This window comes from Capricornis sumatraensis, chromosome 4 (assembly GCF_032405125.1).
Source record: "Capricornis sumatraensis isolate serow.1 chromosome 4, serow.2, whole genome shotgun sequence".
Classification (NCBI taxonomy): Eukaryota; Metazoa; Chordata; class Mammalia; order Artiodactyla; family Bovidae; genus Capricornis; species Capricornis sumatraensis.
This window is the reverse complement of record NC_091072.1, coordinates 101,315,990-101,338,896: the sequence shown is the minus strand read 5'-3', so window position 1 is coordinate 101,338,896 and position 22,907 is coordinate 101,315,990. Positions and strand designations below refer to the sequence as shown.

Below are 22,907 nucleotides of genomic sequence, written 5' to 3'. Positions count from 1 at the left end.
TACAGGAATGTAACTTTATTTAGTATTTTGAGGGTGATGAAGAATAAGGAAAAACACTTAGGGGAAAATGAGTTTTCTGGTTGATAGACATTTATCTAGGAAAAGAGCCATAAAAATGTTAACAGGCCCCCTGGCCATAAGATGATGTAAAACCACCTGAGACCTTTTGTATATGGGAAGGTATGCAAAAGGAAAGCCTGGTCTCAATAAGGGTCAGGACTGCTGCCCCTGCATAACTCTGCATATTCCATTATTCCTTTATGTACAGCTTGGGTTATATAAGCTGCTTTTGAAAATAAAGTTGTGGGTCTGGCACCGATGCTTGGCTCCCCCACGTCATTCTTTTCTCCCTTTTCTGGCTGAATTCCCATCTGGAGCACGGAGGCTCACTGTGTCTACTTATTTGCCCTGGCTTCTAAGACCCACGTGAGAGGGAGCCCAAGGCGGGGCACCCTCCGCTATTCAAGCGGGTGCCGGTGGCCTATGTAGACGGTGCAAACCCCTTGTCTCAGAGTTTTATTGGTTCTCCGCATAAACCAAGTTATTCAGCCTCTTTTCTTCACTAATTTTCCTACTACACTATTCTTTCCTAATCTCTCTTTATATATCTAATAAATAAGTCTCTCCTCGCTGACTCTGCCAATGCTTTGAATTCCCTGGATCCACTGGGGCTAGACCCCGTCACCAGATTTCACTGAAGATTTAAGCACAGAGCTCACCAACAGCCCCTGGTCCCCCAACAACCTGGGCATGAGCTATGGCCCCAAGTCTACGGCCCCATCTCAGCCTCACTCTTCGGGTCTGTTGTAGTTCTGAGCAGCAGAGTAGAAAGCTACGTTTGACTTTGTAGATTCCCACTCCTAGCGACAGCTGGACTACATTGTACATATGCTGCTCTTGCTCATACTAACTTTCTAGCACAGAGAAGGCACATCTTACTCTCCTGGATGAGGCTGAACCCTGCCTAATAACTGCAGTACAGAGACCAGAGCACTCCCTGGGAGGCCCCTCCCTGAGCTACTGTCCATCTGGCACCTTGTTTTTAGTTGAAAAAGACTTACTTGGCTTTCATGTCATCCAGGTTATAAAGATGAAGCTGCAGGGTCTAGGGATCAACCTGGTGATCAGCTTGCTCCAGGGACATTCTTGGCAGAGGACAAAATGGGTAAGGTTAGGCAGGGACTTTGGGAGTAGAGCCTGGCAGAACTAGGCATCTCCAGAGGGTGGCTGGATCCCCAGAGATGAAGGAAAAGATACCAGGGTCTTTTCTGGGCTCCACATGAAGTGAGAACCACAGGGTAGAGCGGGAGGCACTCAAAGAGCAGGTCACAATGGGTCTCAGCGATGCTTAGCTAGATCAGACCACGCTAGACTGGAAGACAAGCATTCACAGTTTCCTCTGGGCTGTGGTCTGAAGGAGCCCAGGGTTCAGTTGGAAGACATCTTCCCCATCAACTCCCAGCCTCCCTTCCTTTTCAGTTTGGGGCCAGGGAGTAGGGAATGGGACTCAGTTGCTCTTCTTGGTCTCCCCATCCAGATTACCAGGGGCTTTTTCTGCTTCACGTGGGCTCATTCCACAAAGGTATAGGACCCCAAACTACTGCACAATCCAGTCACCGAGACGTGAAACCGCTCTGGTAGGTCTAAACTCACTCTGCCCAGTTCTCCATCCCATGAGGAGGAAAGTTGGTTGCTTTTCCCAACAATCAGCAAGGGACATGCCCTCTACAAATATTTGCCCATTTGAATTGACTGGTCAAACCTTGTCCCTCTGTTACATACTCAGTCTCAAAATGCATTGGCACTTCCTATGGGTCCTGCCACATTCTATCTCCAGCTCACAAAAGAAGCTATGGAGGGAATTCCCTGGTGGTCCAGTGGTTAAGTCAGGAAAACAAGATCCCATGTGATGCAACACCAAAAAAAAAAAGGCTGTGGAGACCCAGAGTTCAGTTCAGTTCAGTTCAGTTCAGTCGCTCAGTCATGTCAGACTCTTTGCGACCCCATGAATCGCAGCACGCCAGGCCTCTCTGACCCAGAGTTAAAAGAGATCAAATAACTGTGATTCTGATCTAGAAGCAACATTTAATTTCTCTTTTCAGTTTAAAAATGAACACAAGCAAGTTACAGCACCCAGCTGGGAATTAGAAAGTAAAAGGTAGATACATGGGGAAATATTACAATATCCTTCATGTCTAGTACGTAATACATCCCCAGTACCTGACAAAGAGAAATTGGGGAAAAAAATAGAGACTAGGATTTATTAAGAGAAGGGGCAAAGCTGACTCTGGTCACATGGCTTTTAGCATTGGGATCAAATGAATAGATACTTCTGCCCTAAGCTGTCTCAACATTTCTAACTACCTGTTGTGCCCAGTCCTTGTACATGATCCTATCAGAGACATTTGAGAAAGGAAACAGGGTGCCTTGGAGGCCTTCCCTATCCAAAAATATTCTGGACTTGCGTCTTTATGAATTCCACTAGAATGTGCATCAGAATGGTTGTGGAACGCTTGATAAAGTACAGCTGATCTTGCATAGGCATTGTGAAGTCTTTCATCTCAGGGCTGTTCACTAGCCGGTTGCTTACTGCTTGCAAATGCTCCCAGGACTCATCTGTGCACTTCTGGGTGACATCAATGGCAGCAGCCTTAAACTCTGTTACCAGCTCAGTGTTAGGGAGCTTCTCAGCAAATTCAGCTATCATTTTTGCTGTCTCATAGAGCACCCACCTATTTTCCTGCCTACATGCCTCCAGAAGGGTAACTGAGCGCTGCACCCGCCTAAGCTCCCCTGGGGATCCTCCCAGATCCTTCAGAATGACCTTAACTTGGCCAATCCCTTTTCCTTCATTGTGCTTTTTGCTCTCACGGATGAGGGTTTCAGTGGTGTCCTTTCCTCCTATCTTAACAAGCTGGAGCTGCAGAATGTGAGCCTCAGTTGTGCAACCAATCTCTTCCAAGACCACCTCCAGAGCTAAGTTGGATAGGTACTCAGGCAGAGGAGCTAAGGAGGGGGCCACATGCAAGAGATGCTGGCAGGTTTTAGGGTCTGGGAGAAGGAGCTGGTTGGAGAGCAGGTTCAAAGGATGCCCAGTTTCTGAGATGGACGGCTGGAAGGTCAGGACCCCTTCCTGGGCATTTCTTGGGAAGGCAGCCACTGGGGACAGCAAGACACAGCAAAGGAGCAGCACGGCCTGCATCATGGTGGGTCAGCAGAACAGCCCTGCCGGAAAGAAGCAGTGCTCAGACTGGGAAGTGGCCAAAGGCTCGGGATGAAGAGACTCCAGGACTGGCCAGACATCGGAAGTGCCTCAGCCCTTGGAAACTTCAGTCGCCCGGGACGTCAGAACTCATGGGCTGTGGGAGATATTTACCTGCTCCTGGAAAAAAAAGAAGCCAGAGGAATGAGATGATCTGAACACGTCCTTTGCCTCCGTGCCTCTCTTGATCTGAATGACTGCTTTCTAGATCTGACCTTCTCTTTATCTCAGTCAAAACAGTTGACCCCTCTGAAAACCTCAGTTGACCTCACTGAAAACAGTGAAGGACACAACCTTCACAAATATTTATCTGCCTCTTCTTAGTTCAGGCTTTGCCCTTACCTTTGCCCCAAAGCTGAAATCAGGTTTCTCCCTCTGTGGATACTGCCCCATATCCCTCTCACCTTAGGATTTCTCTAGACTTAAACTTAGATCAGGAAAATTTCCTCTGTGTCTTCTGAGGAAGAGGGAGGTGAAAGGCAGCGATGCCAGTGATTTCTGGATAGGAGACACCAAAATAGTTCTTTTAAATTATTTTTTATTTTCTAATTGAAGTATAGTTGATTTATAATATTGTGTTAGTTTCAGGTGTATAGCAAAGTGATTCAGATATATATATCTGAATTATACATATATTCTTCAGATTCCTTTCCATTATTGGTTATTACAAGATATTGAATACAGTTCTCTCTGCTATACAGTAGGTATTTGTTTATTTTACATAGAGTAGTGTGTATCTGTTAATCCTAAACTCCTAATTTACCCACTCCTGCCTTACAGTTTTCCTTTTGGTAACTGTAAGTTTGCCCCAAAATACTTCTTATTCAATGGATTTAATAGGTAGAGAAATAGAACAATAGAATCCACCAGCTGCTGCTGCTGCTGCTGCTTCTAAGTCGCTTCAGTCGTGTCTGATTCTGTGCAACCCCATAGATGGCAGCCCACCAGGCTCCCCTGGGATTCTCCAGGCAAGAACCCTGGAGTGGGTTGCCATTTCCTTCTCCAATGCATGAAAGTGAAAAGTGAAAGTGAAGTCACTTAGTCGTGTCTGACTTAGTGACCCCGTGGACTGCAGCCCACCAGGCTCCTCTGTCCATGGGATTTTCCAGGCAAGAGTGCTGGAGTGGGGTGCCATTGCCTTCTCTGAATCCACCAGCAAGTCAGACCAAATAAGAGCAACTTCTCAGTTTTTACATTAATTCCAGTGCAGTTCCTTAATTAAACGTGTCTATTATCTTACTACCCCTTTCTAAGCCAATATAAAAATGTAAGGAATTGGGCTTCATTTCTCAACCAGGAGTCTAGGAGAGAAACTGCAGTCTGAACAATAAGGAACGATGGCATATGGTACCTTCTAAAACTGGTACAAAGCCCACATGTGATCAGGGCATCAAGGTTTCTCTCTGGTTCCATAACCCACCATGGCACACAGCTAAAGGGAACAGATCAATGAAGGGATCCCAGGTCCCTCCTCTTATCTTATTTACTCCTCTCAGTCCCAGGAGGGCCCTTTAGTAAGCAAGAAGAAATCAATCCCTAGAATAAGAGAAGTCAGTCTTCGGGGAGCTACAGGGACACATTCCTAAAACCAGGAGACCCAGATGTAGAGATATCCAACACTGTTGCCTGAAATTCTTGGACCCTAAATCCACAGGGAACCTCAAGAATCTACTGCTTCTGTACAGCTCAGTTAGGTCTTTGGATTCTGCCGAATTCTCCCGTTTCTGACTTGAGTTCCCCATCCATGACTGGACCTCCAGTATTACGATCAGGTCGTCCTCAATATGACAATTACTTTTCTTTGAAATTGCTTGCATTTCCAACTCTGGTGTCTTGGGAATGACAGGGGAGAGAGAATGTGTAAATGTGTAGGGGATGGAGAGTGATGGTTTGTTTGTCTCCAGGACTGAGGAGAGGAATAGAGGGATGAAGATAAGGTCTGGTCCCTCCAATCAAACTCCCTACCTATGCTCCTGCCCTCATCTGCTACCTGTTCATCAGTTCCCATTAGCTATCACTCCTTGAGTGATGGGGTTTTTGTTGTTTTAATTAACAGTTCATTTTTGGGAATTCTCCGGCTGTCCAGTGGTTAGAACTCCAGACTTCCACTGAAGGGAGCATGGGTTCAATCCCTAGTTGGGGAACTAAGATCCTGCATGACACATAACGTGGTCAGTAAAATAAAATAAAATGGCTCAAGAAATTGAGTAAAAAAAATTTATTATTTTAGTAGAAAAACTGAGCAAGAACTACAGAATTTCCAAATATTCCCTCTTCCCCAGCCCCCAAGTTTTCCTCTTTTTAATATCTTCTACTGGTGTGGTACCTTAGTTACATTTGATTGTTATATTTAAAATGTTATGTATTATTGTTATTACCTAGGTCCATAGTTTACATTAGGGTTCAGTTCTTTGCATTTGCACAGTTCTATCATACCAAATGTATGTCATAAAACTTTACACTATCATACAGAATACTTCCACTGTCCTAAAAATCTTTGGTGCTGTTTTCAGTTGCCAATCCCTATCAGCCTGGTCTCCCATCAAAGTAACTTCACCAGCCCCCTAGACCAGCATGGCTGGGACCTAAGTAATCAGTAGTGGTCTTGCTATTATCCCCTTGGGACCCCAGACCTGCTCTCCTTTTGCTGGCTAACAGGAGGGCCCTCGGGCCTTGCCCTAAAGAGACTTCGGGTTCCACACTGGCTGAAGCTTTCTTCCTCCTCTGAGTGACTCAAAGAAGCATCTAAAACACTCAGGGTTCAGCATGCGCGGACTCCACGGAAGTTTTCCTATAGGGTCAGAGAAGCTGAAAATGCAGTAGGAAGAACCAGCTTGTTCTTTCCAGATCACCAGATTGTTAGTATTAAGGACTACTTTATGCTTAATTTTGCACGGGTGAAGATCAGTAAGCATGGTGAAAGTGAAAGCACGTGAAGTGAAAGTCACTCAGTTGTGTCCGACTCTTTGCCACCCTATGGACTATACAGTCCATGGAATTCTTCAGGCCAGAATACTGGAGTGGATAGCCTTTCCCTTCTCCAGGGGATCTTCCCAACCCAGGGATTGAACCCAGGTCTCCTGCATTGCAGGCGGATTCTTTACCAGCTGAGCCACAAGGGAAGCCCATTGTTTACCCAAGTGAAAGTGAAAGTGAAGTCGCTCAGTCGTGTCCAACTCTTTGCGACCCTATGGACACCAGGCTCCTCTGTCCATGGGATTTTCTAGCTAAGAGTACTGCAGTGGGTTGCCATTTCCTTCTCCAGGGAATCTTCCCATCAGGGATCAAACCCAGGTCTCCTGCATTGTAGACAGATGCTTTACCATCTGAGCCACCAGGGAATTGTTTACCTAGGCCTCTCCCTAATCTGAACAGTTATTTCCTGAATCTCACTTCTACTCTACCTCAGCTGAAAACAGAAGAGGGCCAGAAAGCTGATGGTTTCCAAGGAAAGGGAAGGACGTGACATTTGCAGTTTACTCATCTTTCTTGCCCAGCGTCTTTCCCTATGCCCCATGCTGACAGACTGACTTTTCCTCCCTGTGTGTCTCTTGCTTCTTCCTGATGTGTTTTTAAAAATAAGTTTGGCTGTGTAGGGTCTTAGTTGCAGCATGTGAGATCTTTTGTTGTGGTGCAAGAGTCCTCCAGTTACAGTGCTCAGGCTTAGTTGCTCAGTGGCCTGAGGGATCTTAGTTCCCTGACCAGGGACTGAACCTGTGCTCCCCAAGTTTCAAGGTGGATTCTTAACCACTGGGCCACCAGGGAAGTCCTCTGATGCATTTCTTTTTAATAATTCAAGGTATAGTTGCTATACAATATTTAATATGACATAGCAATTCACAATTTTGAAGGTTATTCTCCATTTAGTTATTATAAAATTACTGCCTATATTCCCTGTTATCTTTGTGGCTTATTTTATACATAGCAGTTTGTACCTCTTAACTCTCTACTTCTAAATTGCCCCTCCCTCTTCTGTTTACTTTAGTACTTTGGCCACCTTATGCGAAGAGTTGACTCATTGGAAAAGACTCTGATGCTGGGAGGGATTGGGGGCAGGAGGAGAAGGGGATGACAGAGGATGAGATGGCTGGATGGCATCACCGACTCGATGGACCCGAGTTTGAGTGAACTCTGGGAGTTGGTGATAACAGGGAGGCCTGGCGTGCTGTGATTCATGGGGTTGCAAAGAGTCGGACACAACTGAGCGACTGAACTGAACTTCTGTTTCCCAACCAGAAACTAGTTTGTTCTCTATAGACAGAGTCTGTTTTTTTTAAAAAAACTTATGTATTCACAATTTTACTGTATTTTTCAGATTCCATATACATGTGATACGGTTTTGTCTGACCTATTTCATTAAGCGTAATACCCTTCCAGTCCCTTCATGTTATTGCAAATGGCAGGATTCCATTCCTATTTATGGCCGAGTAATATTCCATCACATATTTGCCACATCTTCCTTACCCATTTTTCTGTTGATGGACACTTGGGTTACTTCTATATTTTGGCTATGGTAAATAATGATGAACACTGGAGTGCATGTATCTTTGTGAACTAGTGTTCTCATGTTTTCCAGATATCTACCCAGGAGTGGAATTGCTTGGCCATATGGCAGTTCTATTTTTAGGGTTTTTTTAGGAACTTCCATACTGTTTTCCACAGTGGCTACACCAATTTATGGGGTTGACAGAAAAGTTCATTTGAGTTGTGCCAGCGGTTAAAGCGTCTGCCTCCAATGCGGGAGACCCGGGTTCGATCCCTGGGTCAGGAAGATCCCCTGGAGAAGGAAATGGCAACCCACTCCAGTATTCTTGCCTGCCTCCCATGGACGGGGCAGCCTGGTGGGCCACAGTCCGCGAGGTTGCAGTCGGACACGACCGAATGATAGCCAGCTCAATATGGCTACCCACTCCAGCGTTCTTGCCTGGAGAATCCCAGAGGCGGGGGAGCCTGGTGGGCTGACGTCTATGGGGTTGCAGCACAGTATGTTCCTATCAACAGTGTACAAGGGTTCCTTTTTCTCTATATCCTCACTAACATTTATTATCCATGGTCTTTTTGATGACAGCCACTCTGATAGGTATCAGGTGATATCTCATTGTGGTTTCAATTTGCAGTTCTCTGATGATTAACGACATTGAGCGTTTTTTCATGTGCCTGTTCTGATGCACATTCTTTTAACCCTAAAGATTTATCCTAGACAAAGGATCTTTGTCTAAGAGGTAAGAATGTTTTTGTGTCTTTTGTAGGGAAAGCAAGAGAAAAGGGAAGGCTGATGGTTTCTTTTAAACCTAACAGTTAAAAGTGCTTTCACAAAGATGCAGGTGGAGGGTTGGGGTATTTAGATTGGTAAGTCAGAGCAACATTGGCAACTTTAAATTTTACATGTTTAATTCGATGCCAAACACCAACCAAACGTATTCATCATCTGAAGAATACTGCATTTCAGCCTTACTTCAGTGGCAGGAACTGGGCTCAATCTGGCATTTTGAAGGTGATCACAGGAAAGAATATGAGAACGGGAGCCTTTTTAAAATGCAACACCCACACTCATCACGTCACAAGACTCCCCATCTAGTGCTGGGACTCACCTCCAGCAGAAAACCAAAACAACAGACCACTAAACGGGGTCCAAGGTGCCTTCTATATTTCATTCACACCTCTCCTTTGCCAGGGAGTGCTATTAAAACCAAAGAAGAGGAATAAGTCTCCAGAGAGCTACTGAGGCACACTGATAAAACTGGGAAAAGGAAGAAGTAACAGGAGGCCAATACTGTTGCCTGGACTTCCTGGACTCTAAATCCATGGGGAAGTCGAGTAAGAGGAGTTTCCAGGTCCTCCAAACTCAGATTCAAATTCACCACCTAAAAATGGGGTTTATCTCTTCCCTGGGCATCTGCATCTTCAGTCGCTCTCATCATCATCCTCAATCTGAAACCGTTTCTTCTTCCGGATTCCTGGAACTCCCAACTCTGGTGCTATGGGAATGACAGGGATGAGAAGAGAGAGGAGATCTAAGTATGTTATGGAGAAGGAGGATGGTAGCATTTATCTTCTGGACTGGAGAGAAGAGTGCTAGAGGTCAGAAGAAAAAGCAGGTCCCGACCAGACTCCCACCTTTATCTTCCTCCTGCTCCTCATCGCTGTCCAGCAGTTGTCGCTTCTTGGGTGCCATTATCAGCTGTTCTTTCCCACCATTGGTCCCTTCCTCTGAAACAACCACAAGAGGCATGAAATTAGGGAACTAGGTTCTTGTAGTCTCAGAAGTCTTGTAGACACTCTCGATCGATATGGCCAGCATGCAGTAAGTATACAATAGATAAGTGGTCCTGGTATTACCCTCTGGTGACACCAGGCCTGCTTTCTTTTCCCGGGCTAACAGGAGGGTCCTCAGGGCATGTGCTCGGTGCTCCTTTTGGTGCTCCTCCTCTTGCTGATGCTCCTCTTCCTGTTGGTGCTCCTCTTCTAGGCCTGGCTCCCCAGGGACCTTAGATTCTAATCCTAACTGAAGCTTTTCCTCCTCTTCTGCTTGGCTCAAGGAAGCTGCCATCCTCCGGAGCTGGGTGGGACTCAGTTTGGCTGGAATTCGCCAGAAGGTTTCCTACAGGCACAAAGGAGTTGAAAGCAGGAGCAATGGGAAAGGAGAAGCCTCTAGCTCACCAGATTTTGATATTACTCACTGAATACATATGAGCCTACACTGGTGAAGCGCCACAAAGGTTGTGAACTCTCATTGCTTATTGATCCAGTCTATGCCCAGTGTCTAGCACAGGGCCAGAGAATACAGTTGTTAATTACTTAAGTAAATGAATGGATTCTGGGGATCTAAAAGTGAGTCAGATACGATCCATGCTTTCAAGGATCTCACAATCAAACAGAATAAAGAACCAACGTACTATAACAATGTACTGTAACACCACAGGACTGGGCCTATACTAAGGGAACAAACAAATCACAGCCACCAAAATGATTACAGTTGGCCCTCTGTATCTGTGGGTTTCATATCCATGGATTCAACCAACTACAGATCAAAAACATCGGGGAAAGAAATGAAAAATTCCAAAAAGGTCCAAAACCAAAACTTGAACCTGCTGCACACTGACAGCCATGTACATAGCATTTATATTGTATTAGTTACGACCAGTAATCTATAGAGACTATATGCAAAGATTATACACAAATACGATGCCATTTTATATTAGAGACTTGAGTATCTGGTGAATTTTGGTAGGGAGTGTGGTTGAAGGAGTGAAAGAGACTGCTTTCCTGAGGAAGTGACAGCTGAACTAAAACTCTTGAAGGTCGGGTGGACTGCTCATCAGGAAGATGGGGGATCGGCCACCTGTGTATGTGGTTGGAACGTTCCAATAGGGGGAACTGGCATGATTGACTGTTTACAGGTATGAAAAAGTCTGTGTGGAGGATGGAAAGAGCTCAGGATGACTACAGTATGAGGCAGGTGTTGGGTGGCATGATTGTGAGGCTGCAAAGCTTGGCCAAGGCCAGATACATCACTCAGAGGCTGTGGACTTTGTCCTGCGAACAGTGGGGAACACCAAGTGCTCTGATCAGGGGAGTGATATAATCAAAACTATATTTTAGAAAGGTAACTTGGAAGCAGTGTGGAAGATGGACTTAGGAGAAGAGAAGATAGGCGAGGAGAAGATTAGCAGGACAGCTGCTGCAGGAGTCATGGTCAGAGATGACAGGGAGTGAGGAGATGTGTCTTAAAGAGGCAACAACATGCTTGGCTGATGCCGTAACTGGTGTATCTACCTGTCCAAAGGCAGGAGGCCGAACCCCTAGCTTTCGCAACAGCTGTTGAAACTGTTCACTTTCCATCGCTTCCTCATTTTCTTCTGTCAGTGGCACCAATGGAACTGCCTGAGAGCAGCCTAGGACAGGACCCGGTCACATGGTGAAGATGTGAAGAAAGAACTGGCCCTCCAGCCCATGGCAGGTCCCCAGTAGCCTCCAGACCCCAGTCCTCCCGAATCCGTCACTTATTCACTCACCAGCCTCTTCCCGATCATCTGCTGCTCTGATGAGGCAGTTCTGGAGCCAGAGGAGGGGAGCAGAAAAGCCTGAGGGAATGTGGGAAACTCACAACTGGTCCATACAACCAACCCCCGCCATCTGAGACATCTCTCCCAACCAAGCCCTCACCTTCCTGGTGCAGACTTTGCCCAAGGTATTCAGCTGAAAGGACAGAGCCACCCTGGGGTTGCTCTGCTTCTGAGCCTTCTTTCTCTTCATCCTCTTCATTCTCTTTCTCTGGCACGTTTTCCTCTTCTTCTAGATCTTCCTGGCAAAAATCGTGCAAGGATTCTTCTTCATTAGGCTATAATTCATTGGGGTGAGAAATGGACCAAAGGAGACAAGATAAGGAACTGTGTGGAGTCCTCTGGTTCCTGACTACCCAGCTAGGCGAGACGTATTCAGAAGAGCCTGAGGCAGGAAGAATCTGGGTGGGCTACTTCTAAGGAGCACTGCATGGGGAGAGGGGTGGGAGGGAGGCATGCCCAGCTGGCAGAGCCAGGGTAAGACTGTTACCAAGCCCGAGGGTGCCAGTTTCTTCCGGCGTTTCTTGTACAGCTCCCGCCGCTCAGCCACCAGCCCCAGAGACAGCAATTTATCCACTATTCGGGCCCGTGAGCGTTTGGCTGTAATGTTCTTCATGATATTACCCAGGACATCTATAGAGAGAGAAAGTGTGAATAGCCAAGAGCAACAGGGAAAGGCACTAGCTAAAAAAAAACAGAGAACAGTCTTTGGAAAGGGGATAACTCAATTCACTCAAAAAGACACCACACACACACAAAAAAAACAACAGTATGGAGGTCTTTCAAGAAACTACAAATAGAATTATCATATAACCCAGCAATTCCACTCTTGACTATATATCTGAAAAAAATAAAAACACTAATTCGAAGATACATGTACTCCAATGTTCTTGGCAGAATTATTTACAATTGCCAAGGTATAAAAGCAACCTAAGTGTCCATAAACAGACGAATGAATAAAGCAGATGTAATACACACACAGGGCTTCCCAGGTGGCTCAGACAGTAAAGAATCTGCCTGCCATGCAGGAGACGTGAGTTCAATCCCTGGGTCGGGAAGATCCCCTGGAGAAGGAAATGGCAACCCACTCTAGTATTCTTGCCTGGGAAATCCCATGGACAGAGGAGCCTGGGAGGCTACAGTCCACAGGGTTGCAGAGAGTCAGGTACAAATTAGTAACTAAACAACAATAATGATATACATATATACAGGAATACTACTCAGCCATAAAAAAAGAATGAATTTTTGCCATTTGTGGCAATATGGATGGACTTGAAGGGCATTATGCTAAGTGAAATAATAAAGACAGAGAAATACTATATGATATCACTTATATGTGGATTCTAAAAAAACACAAATGAATGAATGTAACAAAAAAGAAGCAGACTCACAGATATAGAGAACAAATTAGTGGTTACCAGTGGGAAGGGGGAGGGGCCATACAGGGGTGGGGGATTAAGAGTTGCAAGCTTAGCTATAAAACAAGCTACAGGGATGTATTGTACAACATGGGGAGTATAGCCAATATTTTTTAACAACGATAGATGGAGCATAAAATTTAAGAATTAGTAAATAAAAAAAAAATTAGTGACTATAGTGAATCATACTATAGTGAATTGTACACCTGTAACTTATATAATTAAAAAAAGAAAAAATATCTTTAAAAACAAACAAACGCAACACCACAAATAGAGCAGGTGGACAGAAAGAAGAAAATAAGCCTTTCTTGGGAAGAGGAAGCAGCAGGAAAAGAAATGGACAGCTTGGCTCTCCTCTCAGAGGCCCCCTGAGCTTGCCCCTCACTCACCATCGGAGTCCTGAAACTCCTCAAAAAGCCGCTGCAGCTCCAGCTCCTGATCCTCCGTCCACAGCACAATCTGGGTCCCTTTCCTATTTAGGGAGGTGTCAGCAGAAGGGGGTGCTCAGGGGCTGCATGGGGGATTCCCCAAATCAGTTCCCTCCAGAGCAGGTGCCACTACCTCTGGAAGTCCTTGACGCTGTCAGCCAGTCCCAGCCGCACCAGGTGGTGGATGACCTGCCTGCGTGTCCGAGGAGCAGTTTTCAGGTGTGCCAAGATGGTGTCCACCACATCCTGACCTGAGGTGGAGGAGGGGTGATGCTGGGAACGGGGATCCCGGGGCTCTGGCTGCCTTCCTCCCCGCCAAGCTCTTCAGACCTCGAGGCCTCATACCTTCCACGTCCTTATGGGCAAGGTACAGTTCCCGAAGCTGGGCCTCCTCCTCTGGGCTCCATCCAGGGAGTCTGCGGCTAGAAGATCTGAGTGGGGAAAGAAGGGGATTGGGGAGGCTGCTGGGTCTGAAAGAGGAGACCCAGGGCCTTCTCTTCGAACAGGAACAGGGCGACCCAGGTGCCTCAGAGCAGCCAGCCAGCAGAGGCCTAAGGTGTGTCTCCTTCCTTTTACTCTCCTTCTATTTAAGAATCCCAAAATCGAACTAAGAGTTTCCAGGTTGGGCCCCTGGAACCTGACACTGCAGGGGCTGAGGGTATTACGAGGAGAGAGGAGAGTGAAAGGAGAGAGCTACCCAGAGAAAGAGGACAGGCGTTTCTGTGCTCCGTTATAGTTTCCCAGCACTTCCTGGGATCAGGCACATACAGAGCCTCTGTGGGCCTTCGACTCTGAGCGCCCCCGAACGCTGGTGAAGGAGAAGGAGACTAGAGTAGGCAGGACACTTAGGCTCGATCCCAGTTTCTCTCTTGGGCGAAATTAGCTAACACACTTCACCTTCGGGGCTTGTTTTCTCGCCTATGAAAGGGAAGAAAGGTGACGCCACCTGACCCGCCAGGCCCTCCAGCTCTGGCACACTGTACTGGGCCACCCCACCGCCACCCCCCACCAGGCCCACCATGCTGTCCTCAAGCTCACCCGCCATCCAGGGTGCCGTAGCCCTCGGTCATCTCTCGAACCACAGCGGTGTTCTTCCAGAACAGCAGCTCCACAAAGGATTTCTGGTTAACAGCAGCCAAAGCGAAGAACTTGCCCAGGATATACTTGGCAAAAGTCACCAGCTCCTGTGGGAGAGGGAGGCTGCTGTTAGGCCCGTGGCCACACGTACATAAACACGGGCCTCCAGGTATCGTCTCTAGACCTGCTCCCAGCTGGTGCCTCTCGCTCAGCCTCTCCTATCCTTCCCCATGCAGCTCCTTCAAGCTGCCTGCCTGCGTCTGCACTATTCTCTCATGGCTCAGCCCTGACACCCCGCAGGGCACTCTACCTCTCAGCCTTTTCCCCCAGGACTTCCCTAGGCCTCCAGACCCCCCTTCGTTGGTGCTTCCTCACTTTGTAGGCCCCGGCGGCAGGGTCGCTGAGCAGACGATTGAAGAGGTAGAAGAGGGAGAGCTGGAAAAGCAGGGCTTCCATTTTGAGGTCGTGGGCCAGCCGGTGCAGCATCTTGACCACACAGTGGTTGGTGTGAGCGCTGTTCTGCTTGTAGCTCCGCAGCAGCAGCAGGTAGGCTCGGAGGACGGTTGAGTTTGCGAAGCTGCACCGAGACAAGGAGTGAGAGGATGCAGGTGTGAGAAAGATATAGCTCGTCCGCACGGCACCCCGGTCTCCACCCTGACACCAACTCCATCCTCTGGGCGCACACCGTTTCAGGTAGTCCAGAAAGTTAAATTCTCTCTCCGACACCTGGACCACTTCTAACTCTTCCTCCTCCTCCTCTTCTTCGTCGTCTTCCTCTGCCCCTTGTTCCTCCAGCCCCTGCTGGCCTACAGAAAGAGTGAGGATTACCGGGTATCTGCGACGTTGGTGCTGGAGAAGCATGGGAAGGAGAGTGATGAGAAGGAAATGGAGACTCACGGGGAAGCGGGGCCCAGAGGATTTGCTTCAGTAGCTGGATCTCCTCCTCTGGGGAGATGTCCTGAGCACCAAACACATCTCTTTCCGGCCACACCTCCCTGGAACACAGAAAGAAAAAAAAAAAGGCTTTTCGCCAGAAGGAATTTGGGCTTCCCTGGTGGCTCAGATGGTAAAGAATCTGCCTGCAATGTGGGAGATTTCAGTTCAATCCCTGGGTTGGGAAGATTCCCTGGAGAAGGAAATGGGCACCCACTCCAGTATTCGTGCCTGGAGAATTCCATGGATAGAGGAGTCTGATGGGCTACAGTCCATGGGGCTTCAAAGAGTCAGACATGACCGAGTGACTAACACTTTCAGCAGAGGGAATCTGAATTATAATTTGAAGTAGTACAAGGAATTTAGACTTATTTTCCAACTGGAAAGAGAATGCAAACAGTCATCTCAAAGATGAAACAAAGACTCTAGGGCAATTTTCCCTCCTACGCCTCACTGCAATGAAAATCAGAAGAACAAAATGCAAGTAATCTAAATTGCATGACATTTAGTTGGACAAATATACACAATGGGGTTTTAAAGCCATTAACAATTGCAGAAATATATCTGATGTGAAACGATGCTCACAATATATTGAGAATTGAAAAAAAAACTATAAATCAGTATCATATAATATTTTGATTTTGTAAAAGAAGGTGCATATGTCTATATATAACACAGAGGGGAAAAATACTCTGGAAGATAACTCAGCAAAATGTTAATGATGGCTATCTTTGGCTCATAGAATTATCTCTATTTTTTCCCCCAAGTAACTGTGCTAATATTTTTCAAAAGTGAAACAAAACAAACAACAAACCTCCCTAATAAACCAACCAAAACTTTCAGGACTCAAGTGCTCCATGCAGAGCTCTTGCACTTCTGAGAGGACCGCTCTCTTTGAAAGTCTGAGAACCCTGTGCCCCAGTGGAAGCCACTCTCTGCCCCCAGAAGCCCAGGGGCTGGATGCAGGAGGATGGGCAGGCAGTGCTCTTACCGGGCAGACCTCAGGAGGCTCAGGGCCTGCAGGGCCTGGCCAGCCAGGAGGCAGTCCTGGATGCGCACCATGGCTTCTGCCCGCTGCTCTTCCACTGGTACCTCTGAGGCCGCATCAAAGGGAATCACAGAGTCCACACTGAGCTCAGAATCCTAGAGAGGGATGATTCAAGCTATGCAAACAGTGGTGGGGGCGAGGGGATGCCAAGACAGCCTGTCCAGGGCACTAGACTCAAGAGAAGGTTTCTGCAGCTACTTACCTGGGCACGGCACTGCAGCTGCTCGGCCAGGGAGGGCCACATGGCCTCTAGTTCCTCTGGGCTGTAGGGGGCATTACCAGAAGCAACAGAATGATCTAGGGCCTTCTTTTTCTTCTTTCTTTTCTTTCGTTTGTTCTATGGAGAAAGACCTGTGTGAGGACAGCAGGAGAGCCAGAGAGGCCTTTTCCCATCAATGTCCTCTGAGAACTAATTAGTCAGAAGTCTGAATTAATCAGACATTCATGGAGTGACGACTATGTGCTACTTGATGGCGACGGGTAAGCAGCAGTGACCAGCACACTGCCTTCTCCTTGAGGCACTAGTTGGGGGAAACAGGTAAGTAGGAAAACAACACTACAGCGTGGATAAGACCTAGAATGTGGCTGAGCATAAAATGCCATGGCCAAACACAGGAACAGCACGTGACTCATTTCTTAGGGCAGTGACACCTTAAGCAGAAGTCTAGAGAATAAACAGATTTGCTATAAGGATAAAAACTTCTCTATGAAAAGGCTTTGTAAAAAGGAAAGCATTCTGCAAAAGTACACCACGATTTTCTTCCTCCTGAAAAGCAGGATCTCGCCAAGTCATGGCTGTGGATCAGTCTTTACTGTGGGTAAATAAGATGGGTTATGAGGTCCTTAATGAGATTCATGCTATATTCAAGGAACTTAAAACACACCAAAGGTCAGGAGCATGAGCCTGGATTCCAGCAGGATTTAAGCATGGATGCTAGTCATTTACCAGCAAGACCTTGGACAAGTTGCTTAACCACTCTGTGCCTGTGTCCTAGTTGTTGTAAGGATTAGGGGAAAATCTTAGCACAACATCTGAGACATAGTAAATGCTAAACGCTCAATACAGTACTGAGAATACAACAGAGTTCTGAGTGTAAAAAGACCTTTTAGAAAAGTCTCATTGGTACTACAGGTGTCTTAGGTGGCGCAGTGGTAAAGAATCCATCTGCCAATGCAGGAGATGCAAGAGACTTGGGTTCGATCCTTGGAGTAGGAAATGGCAACCCTCTCCAGTATTCTCGCCTGGGAAATCTCATGAACAGAGGAGCCTGGTGGGCTGCAATCCATGGGGTTACAAAGAGTTGTAATGGATACAACTGAGTGACTGAGTACATCGGTACCACAGCCCCTTTCAAGTTCACTTCTGACTAAGTTTTAAGCTGTAGCAAATAGAAGTATAGGAAAATTTTTACAAAGCAGAGTCGTTGTGTCTCCAGGATAGAAACTCCTTGAGGTTTTCTTCTTGTCCCAGGTTTTTCATTTATTATTTCATTTCAGGCTTATATGGGTAGATATTATAATCAACTTTAAAGACCTGGAGACTCACACAAGCAGCTTGAGTTATTCTAACAGTAACTAATACAGGATGAAATCCAAGATCTCTGACTTCTTCTATTTTTGGCTTCTCTAGGTGGCATGCAGGATCTTAATTCCCACACCAGGGATCAAACCCTGGCCCCCTGTAGTGGGAGTGCAGTCTCAATCACTGGACTGCTGGGCAAGTCCCCAGATCTCTGACTTTTAATGTAAGGTAAGGCCCTTTCTATCTCATGACAGTGCTTCTGAAGAATAACCAGGAAATAACACAGCATAATTAATAAATCCTAAAATTATGGACCCCCAGAGTCTATGTGCTTTTAGCACACAGCAGGTGTTTAATAAATGGTTCCTGAATGAAGATATTTATGGTAGATCAGGAATTAACCTAATGAGAGGAAATTCACAAGCCCAACTCACAATGGCAACACCAACAAAACTCTTGGCCTTAGTTGAGAGATCAGCTTTCCCCTTCCTCTTTATCCTCCAGCTCTTTCTACACCCCTGGACTGCCCCATACCTCCACCATCAGGTTCCCACGGCTCCGACAGAACCGCTCCAACATCTTGAGGAAGAGGTGGGTGGTTTCCACCAGGTCACGAAGGAAAGAGCGGGGCTGGCATCTCTCATCAAACTTGCGAAAGAGAGCCAGGAAGAGCTCCCGGTACTCCATCACGTAGAAAATGTTGTCTGAAAACAGGGAACAGAAGGGGATGGATGGACTGGTCTGCAAAGCCTGGGGATGGGAGAGACAGGTGGAGCTGGGATGGGAAGGGTGAGGTTTGGGTTGAGAGGCAGGGAAGGCAGGAGCAGCGACCAGGCCAGGCCTCACTCTTGATGATGCGGCTGCTCTCCCTCACAGCCTCGTCTGGGCACACATCCATCTCATTCACTGTGGCCAGCAGCTCCTGATACGCCTTCAGAGCCAGGTGCATCCTGCAAGAAGAAAAGAGGTGAAAAGGAGGACAGCTTAGGACCTTGGTTCATGGAAACAGTATCACCCCTTTGCACCCCCACATCCCAAAATAGTTCCATCAAAAACTGAATGACCCAGCCCATCCTTGCTCCCCAGCCTGACCACTTGAAGCCTGAAATAGGGAAGAAAGCACCATCCTGAATTCAGGCATTCCGATTTCCAACCTGGCCAAGATGCCCACTCTGACCCTAGTTCTCCGCCCGCTCACCGGCGTGCCCAGGAGGCGGCTTCCTTGCGGTCGGTCAGCATCATCTCATAGTAGTTGGTGAGGTTCTGCTCAATGAAGTGGAAGGTGCGGACACTGAGGGTCTCAGAAACCAGGCCTGGCCGGAAGGAGGCAGCTCGGTTGAAGGCCATGAAGAAAGCCAGGGCCCACATGTAGTAGGTCTCGTCGTGCTGTTGAGCCTTCTCCCGAAGCAGGTGGTCCTATGTCCAGGAAACAGAGATCACTCCGTGACCTCAGGGCTTCCCACTTCCTCCCATCGTACTGCGACCGGGTGGACCCTGGACATCACTGTAACAATATATTAGGACCCAAATTTCCATCCTTCTCTTATCCTCTCCATATTTCCTTCCCTTTCCTCTGGGGCAACTACTCTATAGTCTTTTTTGTCCCATCAATAACCCACTCCCTCTTGACTTCATCACCATGTCTCAGGAGCACCCTACACCCCTCCCATCTACTAGTCCATGCTCTTCAGCTAGCTTCCCGTGGGCTCCTTGCCAGCCTGCCCTCCCCACAACCGCGGCCTGAGTCACCTCTCTGCTCCATCTTTCCTAGGCTCTCACCTTCACCGAGTCCATGAGCCGGTTGTAACAGTTTTCCAGGAACTCCGAGCAGAAGTCCCGGAGGAAGAGTCTCACGTTGAGGGCAGAGCGGCGCTGGACAGACAGTTCCCGGGCAGCCTGGCGACGTTTGGGCACCCGTCGGGGCTGCTTTCCCAAATCGGAAGTGTAGTTTTGGAGCTAGGGGTAGAGGTTGAGGGGATCAGAGTTACTTCTGAACACCGCCCTCCCTGGCAGCTCTTTCCGCATCCTCGGTACTTCAGTTTTCTCAGAAGAAACTTGTAGAAGGTTCTCTCCCTCTAGTACTAAGTGAAGATGCCAGTAAAGACACTGCCAAAACTCTATGCCTCCTACGTCTCCAACTTTCTAAGCCCAAGAACAGAGACAGCTTTACCTCCAGAGATGTTTACCCTTTGTAGGCCCCCTACTCTACACTGTCTCCCCAACCGCCCCGACGGGACCATACTCACATTGTGGAGACCTTTATGAAAGACAAGGTCCCTCTCCCCAATAGATTTCAAGCCCTGGATGATGTAGGAACCCCCAAACCGAGAATGCCTGCAGAGGAAAAAAAAAACAGAAAACCTCCAGGGTGACTCCTCAATTCTGCGGAGGCTCCGTCCTCACTCTCTCAGCAGCGCAGCAGAGTGTGCTGTAACTGCAGAGTGCTCCCTGGCCACCACCGTGACCCAGTGTCTGGCCCAAGCCCTGACATTCCGCGGTGCAGGAGCGGGAACACGGGTAGAGCGGCTCTCTGCCACTCACCTGTTGCCTCGCTGCAGGGCTCGAGTCTTCTTTTCCGCCATCTCTCGCTGGCGCAGCACCTCCAGCTCCGCCACATCTGTCCTCCGTTCCTGAGCCAAGCGTCCCTGCCCTACTCCTGCCAGTTGCTCAGGGTTCTGGATTTAGAACAAGGAGGGACGAGTCAGAAGGGTAGTCATTTCCTATTCTGAGTTCACCTCCTAGGGGGATAGAAGGACTGAATGAAAATAGGACTGTTGGTGGGACCCTGTACCTAAGACATGGCTACTCCACAAGTGACCTGCCTCCCCCAGACATTTCAGTCATGACTCAAGAGCAATTCTGCCCGCACAGCAGAAAAGGACACGAGGGAAGGGATGGAGGCACCAGGTCAGGGTCTCACCTGGTCACGAAACATAAGGGAGATGATCTCCAGCACATGGAGGCTCCACTGCTGCTCCGCAGGTGAGCTGGCCAGGAAGAGGAGCAGGTCATCCAGGCCACTGAGGTGGATTGCCCAGAGAAGCCGGTCGTGGACACTGGCGTCATCGTCAATCCGCTGAGCAATGAGGTGGAAAGGGGGCACTCAGTCAGCTCTCCTGCCCTGCCTTGAGGTTCTTCAACTCATTCCTTGACCAAGGTGGCCCCCACCAAGGTCTGTCAGAGGACAGAACAGTGGAAAAGGGGGCTGCTCACCCTAACCAAGCATGAGAACTTAGACAACCCCAGATCACCTTCTCCTGCTCAAGGTCGGCGGGGACATGGAGGACGTTTCTGACCAGCAGCAGGATCCGCTCAATCAGCAAGTTGTCTTCCTCCTGGCGTTCCTCCCAGCCCTGGTCAGAAGGAGAGACAGAGGCACACAGAAGGGTCAGGATTAAAAAGAAAGGAAAGGAAGTGTTCAAGCAGTCCTGAGGCAGCAGGCTCAGTGCAGTGGATTGGACCTGTACTGCAGGGATTGGGGCCGTATCTCCATGACAATGCCCTGCCTGGGGCTCTGTGCGGAGGAGGAGCAGGGCGCTAACTGTACCCCTCGCCCCCCTCCAACCCCACTGCCCGGCATCTTGGGAAGCAGAGACTCACCAGTTGCAGCAGCTCATACAAAGTTTCACTGAGGACCCCAAATGCCTTCTCACTGGCAAAGGCCTATGAAATAGGGGAGTCGACCTTAAGTAGCCTCCACTTTCTCCTTCCCCACTGCCCCCAATTCTGCCCCAGGGACTCTGGGGGAAAACCTCACCTCTTTGTAAGCCTGCAAGTATGCCAGCACCTGCAGAAAGTGGTGCCGGAAGCTGGGCTCCTTGGGTACACTGCCGAAACAGAGCAAGGCTGGTTGTGTCAAGTTCACCATCAGCCTAGGGAAATCATGAAGGAGGGAGAAGCTCACCAGGCACCAACACCAAAGGCTGGCACATGATAAACCTTAAAAAGCTGAGGAATCAACAATGAGATCCTGCTGCATAGCACAGGGAACTAGATTCAACATCCTGTGATAAGCCATAATGAAAGAAAATATAAAAAATAATGTGTATATATATAGACATACATATATATACACATGTGTGTATAACTAAGTCACTTTGCTGTACAGTAGGAATTAACACAGTATTATAAATCAACTATATTTCAATTAAAAAAAAAAAAGCTGGGGAAATCAACCTGATAACAGCATCAAAGAGAGGCTTGTCCTGGCGATGCTGGGTGAGGATGGGCAGGAGGTCGCTCTGCAGGATCTGAGCCGATCCCAGCTGCTGCCGCACGTCCCGTGTCTCATCCTCGTGCCTCAAGTAGCGGATCAAGTCCTTCACACTCTCTTCAGGGACAGAATAAACACTTACATGGAACCAGGGAAGAAGCTCCACCCAGGTCCATGTGCCCTTCATACCCATGACTTGAGAAATTCAAAAGATCTTGGTTCAAGTAAGTTTTTTTCTTTTTTAATCTGTTTCCTCAAAAAGGGACTCACCTAAGCAATCTGGCTCCTTGTGGTAAGTGTCTCCCTCCAAGTACCCAAGGGCACTACATGTGGCAAGAAGTTCACAATTCATCATGCTCAAGTCCACACATCAGTGGACGAGCCAAGGGACACAGAAATGACGAGGCCTACAGAGACAAGGAAAGATAAGAAATGTGGGCTCCTCCCCATAAAAGGGATAGGGGAGCGTGCAGGCCCTGGATGCTTTGGTTAATCTGAACAAAATCCTCAAATGCTTCACTTCCATCGGCACCAACAGTGTTGTTCCCAGTCTCAGGGAAAGCTTTAAGTTAAGGCTTCAACCAAGGAGGCTCCAAGCCTAAGAATTAAGCCATCCCATCCTCTAAACTGGGGCTTCCCAGATGGTGCTAGTGGTAAAGAACCTGCCTAGCAGTGCAGGAGACATAAGAGAGACAGGGCTCCAGTATTCTTGCTTGGAGAATCCCATGGACAAAAAGAGCCTGGTGGGCTACAGTCCATGGGGTTGCAAACAGCTGGACACGACTGAAGTGACTTAGCATGCACACATCCTCTAAATTGGGTCTGAAACTGTATGTTTCAGAGTCTGGATGATGTAGTACAAAGAAAGGCTGGTTAGTGAAGGGCATCATCACCAAGACTCACCCTGAGAAAGCTCTGCAGCTCTATGAAGGGAACGAGCTTT

The 22,907-nt window shown here is 47.8% G+C and overlaps 2 protein-coding genes across 3 annotated transcripts; both read right to left on the bottom strand.

The window, feature by feature from the left end:
- Positions 1-2,086: 2,086 nt before the first annotated feature.
- On the bottom strand, positions 2,087-3,479 carry LOC138078968 (apolipoprotein F-like). The gene is made up of 2 exons (XM_068971752.1): positions 3,377-3,479; positions 2,087-3,225 (listed from the first exon to the last, which is right to left on the bottom strand). Exon 2 carries the CDS (start codon positions 3,203-3,205, stop codon positions 2,441-2,443), a length of 765 nt encoding a protein of 254 aa, XP_068827853.1. The 5' UTR covers positions 3,206-3,225; positions 3,377-3,479; the 3' UTR covers positions 2,087-2,440.
- A 5,267-nt stretch (positions 3,480-8,746) lies between these two features.
- Positions 8,747-22,325, bottom strand: TIMELESS (timeless circadian regulator). 2 transcript variants are annotated; one of them, XM_068970826.1, is made up of 29 exons: positions 22,235-22,325; positions 21,928-22,081; positions 21,509-21,623; positions 21,352-21,414; positions 21,003-21,104; positions 20,672-20,827; positions 20,293-20,426; positions 19,998-20,085; positions 19,531-19,707; positions 18,950-19,167; positions 18,598-18,701; positions 18,286-18,455; positions 16,432-16,566; positions 16,173-16,324; positions 15,146-15,243; positions 14,934-15,054; positions 14,624-14,825; positions 14,210-14,355; positions 13,517-13,602; positions 13,305-13,422; positions 13,133-13,215; positions 11,816-11,958; positions 11,429-11,603; positions 11,278-11,346; positions 11,039-11,157; positions 9,602-9,863; positions 9,374-9,472; positions 9,309-9,314; positions 8,747-9,240 (listed from the first exon to the last, which is right to left on the bottom strand). In XM_068970826.1, the coding sequence occupies exons 1-29, from the start codon at positions 22,317-22,319 to the stop codon at positions 9,167-9,169; spliced, it is 3,654 nt and encodes a 1,217-aa protein (XP_068826927.1). In that variant the 5' UTR covers positions 22,320-22,325; the 3' UTR covers positions 8,747-9,166. The 2 variants fall into 2 exon arrangements, with proteins under 2 accessions (XP_068826927.1, XP_068826926.1); XM_068970825.1 differs by lacking the exon at positions 9,309-9,314 and having other exon boundaries at positions 9,380-9,472; positions 22,235-22,319.
- Between the last annotated feature and the right edge of the window lie 582 nt (positions 22,326-22,907).